Source organism: Pyxicephalus adspersus, chromosome 12 (assembly GCF_032062135.1).
Source record: "Pyxicephalus adspersus chromosome 12, UCB_Pads_2.0, whole genome shotgun sequence".
In the NCBI taxonomy this organism is placed as follows: Eukaryota; Metazoa; Chordata; class Amphibia; order Anura; family Pyxicephalidae; genus Pyxicephalus; species Pyxicephalus adspersus.
The window spans coordinates 18,087,604-18,100,948 of NC_092869.1; the positions used below are offsets into that span (position 1 = coordinate 18,087,604).

The window sequence follows — 13,345 nt, forward strand, 5'->3', positions numbered from 1 at the left end:
CCTCCTCCTTCTTCTTTAAATGATGCTGCCGCCTGCCCAGTAGCAAACTCTAGATGCCAGATACTTATGCCGTCCTTACTAAGTACCCGACTTTAGATGCCAGATACTAATGCTGTCCATGCTCAATCTCAGAGCCCACCACCTCCTCCTGTAAATGATGCTGCCACCTGCCCAGTACCAAACTCTGGATGCCAGATACTAATGTCGTCCACACTTCGTCTCAGGGCCCACCGCCTTCGAATCATGCTGTTACTGCTGCTGCTTGCCTAGTACCCAACTCTAGATGCCAATTACTAATGTCGTCCACACTCCGCCTCAGTGCTAAATGACTCCTCCTCATGCCGTTACTGCTGCTGCCCAGTACCCAACTCTATATGCCAGTTACTAATGTCGTCCACACTTTGATCCAGAACCCACCACTTTTCATTATTATTATTATTATACAGTATTTATATAGCGCCATCATATTACGCAGCGCTGTACAAAGTTCATGTCGTGTCACTAACTGTCCCTCAAAGGAGCTCACAATCTAATTTCCCTACTTATAGTCATATGTGGTTAATGTAGTCCAAGGTCAATTTTAGGGGGAAGCCAATTAACTTAGCTGCGTGTTTTTGGGATGTAGGAGGAAACTGGAGTACCCGGAAACCCACGCAGACACGGGAAGAACCTGCAAACTCCATGCAGATAGTGTCCTGGGTGGGATTCGAACCCAGGACCTAGCGCTGCAAAGGCTGGAGTGCTAACCCCTGAGCCACTGTGCTGTCCCCACCACTTCCTTCTTCTGCTGTTACTGATGCTGCCGCCTGCCCAGTACTCTAGATGCCAGTTACTAATGCCGTCCACACTTTGTTCCAGAGCCCACCACCTCTTCCTCCGGCTGTTACTGCTGCCACCTGCCCAGTACCCAGTACCCAGCTGTAGATGTCAGTTAACAACGCTGTCCATGCCGCATTTTACAAAGTTACAGCTAGCAGATAGGAAAAGGCAGTCCCCTACACAGCAATGTCTTCAGTAGCTACAGCTTTTACACTGTCCATATAGGTGATGGCCTCAACCACTAAAGCCATCCTTGCTTCGTCTCAGGGCTTGCCCCCTCCTCCTCCCAGTACCCATCTCTAGATGCCAGTTAACAATGCCATCCACACTACTCAGGGCCCACCGCCTACTCTTCCTGCTATTACTTTTCCTGCCTGCCCACTGCCCAGTACCCAGCTCTAGATGCCAGACTAGACTCAAGCATCTCCACAACAAGTATGTGGCCGTCCTGGGAGACTCCATTCAAAGATCTGTCAACAAAGATCTTGTGAAAATACTGCAGAATGATGAGTTTCGGACTGAGAAGCAGCTGAAAGGGAAGGGTGAGATGTCATTTGCAAACGACACATTGGGGGATCTCTGGGTGAAATGCACAATGGCATAATTTACCGCCAAGTGGGTCATTACAGAACTGACCACCACCTTGTACGGTTCTATTTCCCGATCCGTGTTTCTTTGGAGTACATAGAGAGCATGCTGGCCAACTTCCAACATGGACCTCAGCCCGACGTTGTCATCATCAACTCGTGTATATAGGATGTTATCAGGTATTATGAGCAATCACTGCAAATGTACAAAACCAACCTGGACTATCTGTTTATTCGGCTAACCGAGGTGCTGAGCCTCAAATGTCGGGTGATATGCAACATGTCCATGTCTGCTGGATTCAAAGCTGGTAAAGTGCTAGAGTACCCAATTCCTAATGTGCGCTGGGACATCATAGAAGGGAATTTCTACAGTGCCACACTGGCAGATTTGCACCAGTTGGATGTGATTGACATGCACTTCCACTTACGCTTTGAGCTGCGCTCCAGGGTTAAAGATGTCACCCACTCGAATCAGCTGGCTCAAGTATACCTGTATCCTGATGGCTCATATTGATTAAGCCTGGGGCGTGCAGCAGGAACAGCAGGAAGAAGAGGCGGTGGGCTCTGAGACAGAGCGTGGACAGCATTGGTAACTGGCATCTAGAGCTTGGTACTGGGCAGGCGGCAGCAGTAACAGCATGAGGAGGAGGCGGTGGGCCCTGAGATGGAGCAAGAAGGGCATTAGAGGTTGAGGCCATCACCTATATAAACAGTGTCAAAGCTGTAGCTATTGGAGAATGAATGGATGAACAAGATTTTAATCTGTCCCTACCTACTATGTATCGAAACCACATAAAAGGGAACGGGCTTGGCGGAATCAGCGGGGAAACAAGACCCTGTTGAGCTTGAGTCTAGTCTGGCATCTAGAGCTGGGTACTGGGCAGTGAGCAGGTGGCGGCAGTACTGAGCAATGCTGGGCAGCCATGTGATTGTCACAGCCATGTGAGTTTAGTCTTAAGATATAAATTTGAATCAAGGTATTGGCCCCAAATATTTAACCAATCAAGTCAATATAAACAAAAAGCCACATCCCAAAAATTGAGGATTATTTTAGGATTTATTTTAGGATTATTTTTTTAAGGACAGAGAGGTTCAGAAAAGCAGGACTTTCAAGGGTTTTCATATAAAATCATATAAGAACATTTTGTCTTCTGTTTTCTATTATTCTTCTCTGTTCCCGTTTAATGATGGTTGGTTTGTACATAGTATATAGATATGGCACCCTCTAGGTGCTATATCAATACACCATCATTTCCTGTTTTTTACTTCCGGTTATTGGAGTGGCTAATTGCATTCCATACACAGGAAGTCGCCTCATATGACGTCACTTCCGGTGCACCTGCACGTGAAGATGTGGTATGCTTTTTTTCCAGGTGGATTCACACTATATATGTGGCTCTGCTGGGGATGTACTGATCCTTGTCGCATTTACCTCTTCCTCACTAAAGTGCAGACGCATGCGGGCAATTCTGACTCTGGGCATGCCTATGCTAGCAAGCTTTATCAGCTTTGCCGGCCAATCAGGAAATAGCCTCTTTACAGTCCCTGGCTTTTTAGCTAGCTCAGACACAGCACTCAGCGTTCGTGCAACAAGTCTCCACTAGTGCCGAGTCCCTAGTTATGTTGAGTTCCTTCTGTACACCTGTTGCCTATTATAGCATTTCCTCTGTCCTGCTTCTGTGTTAACCTCCTGTCACCCAGTCTGTGTTTCAGAGCCCATGCCCTTTTGCTGTTACAGTGTTTCTCTCAGTCTGTTGATATTCCTGTGTCACCTGTGCCTCCCGTTGCTTCCAGTGTCTCCTGTGTTCCCTGTGTCCACAGTGGCCCGTGTCACTGGTGTCTGTCTCTTGGATCCCTGGTAATTGACCCCTGGCTTGTGACCTGACCTCTCTTGCTTGCTGCCTGCCTCGACCCCAGCCTTCCTCGACTATTCTTCAGCTTTGTGATTTGGTACCATATTTTATCCTGCCCACCGTGGTGTGCCCAAAGACCACAACCTAGCAGTAACTAGCAGCACAACATCCTCACCATCAGAGGCTCTGGAGAAGACCTGGTTACTGCTTAGACTCTGCACCTTGGCCCTTCTCAGGGCTTACACCACTCCCATGCAAGCCATAGCGCCCCCTAGTGGCCCTGTCTCCCCAAGTGTGACAATCCTCAGGACACAGTTCTAACCCTGTTTGGGCCTCCACAATATTTACCTATCTGGGCTTTCTGTTTACTTTAATTGGATTTATCTTTATCTGAATGGGCTTCCAGGAATTCTCCAATCCTGTATACACTTCTACTTTCTGACCCTAAAAGCATTCAAAAATTGCCCCTTTTGTTATTCAGGTATCTTTTCATTTCTCTATACTAAGCATATATATTTATCCTACTGCCTGAAGTCTATAAAAATATGTAGTTATTTTATTGTCTAGGGTTTGGTATTAAAATATGCAGATGTCAAAAAAAACCTTTTGGGACTTATTATGTCCTTATTACTATTCATCCAGTATGGTCAATATATCTGCCAAACATCCAATATCACAGCTGGGTAATGACCCTTGGGTATCAAAAAGCACCTTCCTTACATTGAGTATTTCTCTATTGATTCATTGATTCACATTATATTTATGTCAATGTTACTAACTACTAACAGTGCTCAACCCAGAAATTTTTTCAAGCTGGGTTGGAAGAAATTTTAGGTGGGTGGCAGCCCGTGTATTGTGAACAAACTCTTTGGTAACCACCCAAAAACAGCCGGGTGGGTGCTGAAAAGTGCTGGGTGGTGTGCCCAGCTAAAAGTGCCCGGGGAGAACCCTAAATACTTATATATTTGGGTCAGTAATAATTTGATCTTAAGGTATGGGAATTTATTTTTTGTTGTAGAATAATCTTATTTTCAAATAAACTAAAAGTGATTTTTTAAATTTATTACGGATTAGCCCAGTAGTGTCCTGCCGTCCCTGTGCCCCCAGCATCGCTACATCTGTGGTGTGTAATCTTGAAACTACAGGTTCAACTTATTATTAACTGTTATCCAACCTTTGTGAGTACTTTTGATAAGAATTATATTTTTTCATATTTTCAATTTTGTTAATTTTTTTAAAAAAAGTTTGCAATTTTGTCTTTTTGTAATCTAATTTTTTTATTTATGTTTAGGATTGTTATATATGGATATATGATCTCTGACAAACATTCCTGAGGAAGCAGCTAAAATTGCTGCGAAACGTGATTTATTGTTTTAAAAGTTACTGATGATATTGAGATCTATTAATCATAACCATATTGATGCTGATCTGTTTTTATTGTAGCACATTGTCCTAAAATGGTTGAAATAAAATGTTCTTATTTGATTTTTGTACCTAAGTAAGCCCTTGAAAGTCCCGCTTTTCTGAACCTCTCTGTCCTTGTTCTTATAAAATAAATCAATTTAAGATATAAATCGTAAGCTTTCTTAGATACATAAATATCATCACTTGTCGCTTGACTGCACACATGTCCATCCACTATAGGCTATAAGACCAGTCACTCTCCTTAAAAAGAGAGAGTAGCAGTGAAAGGTGTTTATTATAGGAAAATCCTGCACAGAGGTAAAGTGCAGGAGACATTTCATGTTTGATTACTGCATTAATCTGTAAGAAATACACCCAAAATGCCAAACAAACATCAAGAATCAATTAAGAATACCTATGGATCATGTATTTAGAGAAATATTGTTCATCATAGATTTTAGGCTTTAAAACTTGTGTCATGTCTTTGTGTAACGTACATATACGGACACGTTCTGGTTTTCTCAAACTGTCTTGTCAAAAATTCCTTAAGTCATAATGTTTTTCTAGTTAAAGTAATATGTTTGCAATATGATCTACCCACTTGTTCTATTTTTTTCACAGATGATGACTATCTGAGTCCACAAGAACCAAAGGAGCCAATAGAGAATTTAAGCAATGATAAAATGTCCCCATCTACCCTGGGTAAAACCAGATCACAGAGAGTGAGAAAGAAGAAGGCTCAACATGAGGAAAACAAAAATGATCAGTATTCCTGTGAAGATAGACGTCGGAGCCTCCGTCACTCCACCTTGGAATACAAGTGTAAACAAACTGGCAAAAACTCCCTAGTAATATCTAAGGCCACTGCCCACTATGCATCTAACAAGCCTCAAAAAAAGTGTATCTGCCCAGAATGTGGGCGTAGCTTCATATCATTGTCTCATCTTATTATTCATCAAAGGTCACACACTGGGGAAAAACCATACACATGTGCAAACTGTGGAAAGTGCTTTGCTAGAAAGTCATCTCTTGTGATCCATCAGCGGATTCACAGTGGGGAAAGGCCATACACCTGCACACACTGTGAAAAGAGTTTTACCAGTAGTGCAATTCTGACCACACACATCCGAATCCACACAGGAGAGAGACCATACATCTGTTGGGAATGTGGGAAGAGCTTCACTAGTAATTCCTCCCTCTTCATACATAATCGAACCCACACTGGGGAGAAGCCCTATATATGTGTGGAATGTGGAAAGACTTTCACATGTACATCAGCTTTGGTCATACACAAGAGATCTCACACCGGAGAGAAGCCATTTACTTGTGAGGAGTGTGGCAAAAGCTTCGCTGATAATTCCCGTCTGGTTAAACACCGGATGGCCCATACTGGGAACTGGGCATATATATGCACCGAATGTGGGAAAGGGTTTACCTGCATTTCCAATCTGAATGTCCACCAGAGATCACATACTGGAGAGCGTCCTTATGCTTGTAGTAAATGTGATAAGAGATTTGCCTACAAAAGAGATCTGGTGCGACATCAAACCACACACACAGGAGAAAGGCCATATGATTGTTCTGAGTGTGGAAAAAGGTTCACGCGCAAATCCCATCTTACCACACATCTAAAGATCCACTCCAGAGTGAAACTGATCATATCATCTGAATAGAATAGTCCTGGCTAAAAATATTGGCACCGTTGTATTTATGTCAGAAAATGCACCACTTCTCCCAGAAAATTGTTGCAATAATTAATGCTTTGGTATTGTCATGTTTATTTCTTTTGTTGACACTGGAAGAACACAAAAAGCAGAGAAAAAAAATCTGAGACATTCCACACAAAACATCAAAAATGGCCTTTTTGAAGTGTGTTTTCGGTCATTGTCCTGCTGTAAGACCCATGACCTCTGGCTGAGACCCAGCTTTTTGACACCGGGCCTTACATTTCACCCCAGGATTCCTTGTGGTAGTCTTCAGATTTTTTATTACCATGCAAACAGCCAAGACTACCAGTGCCTGAAGCAGCCAAAGCAACCCCAAAACATGTTTGACTGTAGGGACCATGTTCTGTTTTCTTTGAAGGCTTCTTTTTGATTTCTGTAAACAGTCAAATTAAGTGCATTACTGAAAAGCTGTATATTTGTTGCATCTGTCCAGAGGACATTCAACAAGAAGGATTGTGGCTTCAACTGGTCACTTTTAGCAAACTCCAATCTGGCTTGTTTATGTTTCTGTGTCAGCAGTGAGGTCCTCCTGGGTCTCCTGCCATAGCGTCCCTTTTCATTCACATGGTTATGGATAGTGTGAGCTGACACTGTTGTACCCTGTGCCTGCAGGTGAGCTTGAATTTGTTGGAAGTTGATCAAGGTTCTTTATCCACCATTTAAACAATTCTTTAATGTAATATATCATCAGTCTTTATGTTTTGCACACGTCAAGAGGGATTAGCTACAGTGCTGTGGACTGTAAACTTCTTTACAATGATGCGCACAGTGGACACAGGAAGAATAAGATTTCTGAAGATGGACTTGTAGCCTTGGGATTGGTCATGCTTTTCTATGATTTTGGTTCTCAAATCCTTAGACAATTATTTGCTCATCCTTCTTTTCTACATGCTCAGTGTTTTACACACAGACCTTCAAATCTGAGAGATCTGGAGCAGCTGGCAAAGGAACAGTGGTGCAAAATTACAGTAGAGAGATGTAAAAGACTCATTGATTGTTACAGAAAGCGATTAACATTAGGTATTTCTTCTAAAAGGGATGCTACCAAGTATTAGGTGGTGGGGTGCCAATAATTTTTTCTCTTTTCTTTTTCTTTCTTTAGTGTGTGTGTGTGTGTGTGTGTGTGTGTGTGTGTGTTATAGAAAGTGGACCAAATACAACTGCATACTATATAAATAGGGACAAATACTAGCACCTAGAATTCTGCATGCTACTGAAGAACTGATGTGGACTGACTGGTTTTAAAATTTAGTATGATTTTGCCCACTCCTAATATGCACATTTTAATAACACTTTCTACACAGAGCACTTTTGGGGATTTTAGGTTTTGTAGTTTGATGTTTCCATTTGAGCCAAATTTTTCTTTTTGCTGTAGTAATGCGAACAGATATTTAATGGCAATGCAAATGTTAATTTTTATTGTTAAATATTATAATAAGTTCAAATCTATCCAACTATGGGGTGTATTTATAAGTCAGTGCACTCTAAATTCACGCATCATTTTTATTTATACATATAGCATTTTCTATTGTGACTGCTGTGCGCGTTGACAATTGGGCACTAGGTGACAGAATAGGCCTGATTTAGTAAAGTTCTCCAAGGCTGGAGAGGATACAATTTCAACAGTGAACCTGGGAGATCCAGCAAACCTGTAATGGATCTGGTCCAGGATTGAGAAGATTTGCTAACAAATAACAAATGACTTCTAAGAAATCCATTCCAGGTTTGCTTAATCACCCAAGTTCATAATTGAAAGTGTATCCTCTCCAGTCTTGGAGAGCTTTAATAAAATCAGGCCCAATGAGTCATTGGGCCTGATTTAATAAAGCTTTTTAGGCTGTAGAGGATAAACTTTCATCAGTGAAGCTGAGTGATCCAGCAAATGGATCTGGTCAAGGATTCAAAAGGATTCAAAATATTTGCTAGAAAATAGCTAATTAATTTGAAGAATTTAATTCCAGTTTTGCATGATCACCCAGCTTCACTGATGAATGTGTATCCTCTCCTGCCTCAGAGAGCTTTATTATATCAGGCCTATTGTTTTAATTGGAACTGAAAGGAGGAGTGAAATTCACTTGCCAGTAATTTCAGATGAATTGACAAGGGAATACTTTATGATTAGGGCCCTGTATGTCAAGCAATCAGTATGATATTCCACATTCAAATCTGTGAAGTTGTTTTCACAGGAAGTGCAGAGCCTGTAATATTAATACCACTGGTTCAGTAATCTTCATAAGCTGCAAATCCACTCATTAATGGGAAATAAGCACTTTAAAATACACGTACCCCCATTTGCTGTGCCACAATACATAGCTGTATTATAAAGCTTAGTTTAGCAACATGTGAAGCTGCAAGTAACGTTAATTCTTGATAATTGCAATAAAAATGTGGTTATTTTGAGTCTGCTGTTTAATACCTTCTTGAAAATAAAACCTACTGTTGAGCACCTGGAACTCATTCTTGTTTTAAAAATGTTTTCTGGGTTAGAAAATAAAAGTAGAGTCATATTTCATTAATGTAGCAAAAATTAGGAATTTTAGTTTTTCATTTAGATCCCTTTTTAACCACATTGTACATATTTGCTATACAGCAGTGTCTACCCCCCACACATAGGGTGGTAGAATATCTTGATTGCCCTTCAGTTTATTTGATATTTGTCTTCCCCCTTCTGAGCTTGTATTTACATTATTGAGTGCTAAAAAAAATTATAGTGCATTACAATGTGCACACAGACAGATAACTTCAGTTTAGGTAGCCAACAGAGAGACACTTAGTATTCACCAAACCTATTGCAAATTGAGATATTACCGTATTTTTCGGACCATAAGACGCACTTTTTTTCCCCCTAAAGTGGGGGGAAAATCAGGGTGCGTCTTATGGTCCGAATGCATATTTTTTTACTTACCTGTATCCCCGCCGGTCCTCGCAGCCAGTGTCCTCCTCTGTGTTCCTGTGTCCCAGCGTGCGGCCCTTGTGCCCGCCCACGAAGGCGGCGCCGATTGATTTCATGAATGCCGATCGGCGCCACCTTCATGGGCGGGCACAAGTGCCACACGCTGGATCTCAGGGAAACACAGAGGAGGAACACAGACAGAGGCAGATAGCAGCCAATGTCTGTGTTCCTCCTCAGTGTTCCCCTGTGTTCCAGCGTGCGGCACTTGTGCCCGCCCATGAAGGCGGCGCCGATTGATTTCATGAATGCCGATCGGCGCCACCTTCATGGGCGGGCACAAGTGCCACACGCTGGATCTCAGGGAAACACAGAGGAGGAACACAGACAGAGGCAGATAGCAGCCAATGTCTGTGTTCCTCCTCTGTGTTCCCCTGTGTTCCAGCGTGCGGCACTTGTGCCCGCCCACGAAGGCAGCGCCGATTGATTTCATGAATGCCGATCGGCGCCGCCTTCATGGGCGGGCACAAGTGCCGCACGCTGGATCTCAGGGGAAATCAAATGAATTTTTTTTTCTTGTTTTCCCGTGCGGAAAACCTGGTGCGTCTTATAGTCCGGAGCGTCTAATGGTCCGAAAAATACGGTAGTTTGTTTAAGTAGCAGTAATATCATGATTTTGCTGCATAAAGCTTGTAAAAAGAGCAGATCTGTAGTTGGGACCCAGCAGGTTGACTCAATATAGGCTGCCTGCATGTTATGAATATAAAGGTGTCCAAAAATGGTACTTTAGTTTTGCTTGTACACATAGTGAATTTGAGGTTATATATCTTGACTTGTAGTTCATTAAATAATTCATTTAGAAGTGATTTTGGGCCAGTCCAGATCATGAAGGTGTCATTAATATATCTTATCCACATTTGAATGTGGAGAAGATATTTCACATTAAAGGGGTTTTAAAGGAGTTTTTTTCCCATTCGCCTGAATAGATGTTGGCATAGGCCGGTGCACATCAAGGGCCCATGGCAACTCCTTGTATTTGCAAGTAGTAAGTATTTTTGAATGTAAAGCTGTGTCTAGTAAGGATATATTCTAACAAAGAGGTGATAAATTGATTGAAGGGGGTATGTGGGGGGTGATAGCCTTTATCATGTGGGATACTGCAATATAGAGCTTCTACATCAATAATCAATTTCTGTGTGTAGGGTAACATGAATCAAGACATAAGGGTACAGTTATGTAAATAAAATAATCCACTAAGTCTTAAAGAGGTTTAATCAAGTATTAGTTATTAGGGATTAAATGATTACCTGAACCCAGGAATTTGTTGGATGACAGGAAACTAAGGGGGAGGGGGCTACCGCTGAAGCCCACCAGTAAGCTCAAGTGCTGTGCACAGGGAAATCTCTAAAGGATGCAGGTCTATATATACTAATAATATAGTCTAGTAAATAGATAGTTTAGCATAACTGCATTAACCACCTGGGCGTTTCACTGATGTCTAGATTTCTGTACCAAAAGCGGTACACTGTTTTTCATGAAATTTTTTTTTTAAATTGTAGACCCGTAAGTTACAGAAATATGTCCGAACAAGGGTCTAGTAGATATCATGAATATAAAAAAAGTTTGAAACACAATCATGTAAAAAAAAAAAAAATATCATGAATATAAAAAAAGTTTGAAACACAATAAACAAGTAAAAAAAAAAAAATGTACTTTTATTTTTATTTCATGTTGTGTGGTGTTTTTGTACTGTAAAAACCATTTAAAATTTAAAAACAATTTAAACCATTTACATTGTAATCTGCTTTTAAATTTCCCTCCCAGACACACCCCCATATATCACCACTCACATCACCCGGAAGATGACTCATCCTCCGGGGTGATGTGAGTGGGGGATTTCCCTGCCCTGCCTCACACAGGCACACAGACGCTAGAGCTGCTGCTGCTCGCAACTCCAGAGAGATGCAAAGCACAATGCAGGATTTCTGCATTGTGCTTCACATCTCACTGCAGATGCCAGCAGTAGCAAATTTTTTATTGCTGCTGGAGGAGCTGCGGGGACAGGGTAAGTATTTTCTTTCAGTCCTAATCCGATTGTCATACAATGTACCGTATTTTTCGCCGTATAAGACGCTCCGGAATATAAGACGCACCCAATTTTAAAGGAGGAAAATCTAGAAAAAAAAGATTCTGAAAGATTATTTCCCTTCTGATCACTCATGTGCCATTCATACCGGTATTCCCCTTCTGATCACTCATGTGCCATTCAAATTCCCTTTCTGATCACTCTGTACCTTTCAAATTCCCTTTCTGATCACTCTGTGTCTTTCAAACTCCCCTTCTGTTCACTCTGTCATTCAAATTCCCCTTCTGATTACTCTGTGCTTTTTTTCTATTGTACGGCAGTTAGGACAGGGAACAGCAGGTGGCGCTGTGCCGGCTTCTTTCGCTTTGCTTTACAGACAGGAGAAAACACGATGCTGGCAGAGGAGAGAAGAGAGACACGCTGCAGCCAGAGACACACGCAGGATCGGGTATCGGGTGAGTATAATATTTTAATTATTTTTTTTAACACATTTGTCGTATAGGACGCACTAACTTTTCCCCCCAAGTTTTGGGGAAGAAAAAGTGCGTCTTATACGGCAAAAAATACGGTATATCAATCGGATTGCAATATAACGTTTGTTTATATTTTTAACCACCTGAGAAAAGTTCGGGTTTAACACTTTTTGCAAGTGTTTTTACCCTGAACCAAGGTCGGGTATAATGGCCAGGTGGTTAAAGCAGTTCAGTAAGGGAATGTAAAGGGAGTGTGTAAAGAGAGTTGTAGATGAGGGCAGTTACCTAGTCCCAGGAGTCAGATACTATCACCAAAAAAAGCTGCAGCTTCAGCTCTCCCACAATCTGTTTAGCGCGCGACAGGGAAGCCCGGGATCCGCCCTAAGTACACAAGGAAGGCGATGTCCCGGGGTTCCCGTGCACCACGACGTTAGGGGTTAGAGGAAGCCCCGTCCGTCGTCAAGGAGATAGATAGCGTCACCCCCCCGTCCACGTCATAATGACAGCCACTATGGAATGCCTACCAACCTGTCGTCTGCACTGCAGAGATATGCCACTTAGAATAGTGGCGGTGGGAGGACATGATAACATGTCACGCCTATGGGGAGGAGGGAGGACTGGAAAGTTCTGATGCTCCTGTCTCCATAAGCCAACTGGTGGGACGGGTTAGTATGTGGATGTGGAGTGAACGGCCAGAAGTGTATGATATTACCCTGGGACACAGGGAGACCTGCTTACATCGTAGGATAGGCTTCATACCTTAGAATATCACAAAAATCCCATACTTATAGAGTATCACATGAATTATTTTAAAGTTGTCACAGTAAAACAACATCATAGTAATTATAACATTTCTGTTTCATTTTTCCATTGTTACAACCATTGTTAATCACAAATAATACAATGACATTGATATTGATTGTGACAGTAGAACCAGAACAAGAAGGATAAAAAATATTATACATTGGGGCACACTTACATAGAGATGTGCCTAGAGTTGGAATGCAACCTATTTACATGTAAGGATGTATATTATTCCATTATCCATAACATAGATATCATACTTATCATTAAAGAAGTTACATAATAATCAGTAGATAGAATAAAGAAAACATAGTTCTCCTATAGTATGAGACAAAAAAATTAACAAAATATTGTATCAATCTCCAGTTTCTATAGGCCTGATATCTGAATGATTGGATACAAGACATAACTATTGTATCTCCTAACCTTTACAGAAATGGTTTCACCCAATCGTAAATTACACCTAATTACCCAATATAACCAGGACTACAACAGTATACGTGGCATTTTATCAAAACACTGGAACATTGGAACATTCTTTTAGGAGATCCCAGAATATACCAAACATAACATTAGTATGCCAAATGGCACATTTAAATGTGGTCACTGCAGAGAATGCGACTGGATTTATGAAAACCAAGCATTCAAACTCCCTAATGGTACATTACATAGACCCTGATTTATCAAGCGAGCTTGCATAAG

General features: G+C 41.6%; 1 protein-coding gene across 1 annotated transcript; it reads left to right on the top strand.

The window, feature by feature from the left end:
- The first annotated feature begins 5,289 nt into the window (after nt 1-5,289).
- On the top strand, nt 5,290-9,103 carry LOC140342502 (uncharacterized). The gene has a single exon (XM_072428711.1). The coding sequence runs from the start codon at nt 5,347-5,349 to the stop codon at nt 6,334-6,336; it is 990 nt and encodes a 329-aa protein (XP_072284812.1). The 5' UTR covers nt 5,290-5,346; the 3' UTR covers nt 6,337-9,103.
- Nucleotides 9,104-13,345: the final 4,242 nt, after the last annotated feature.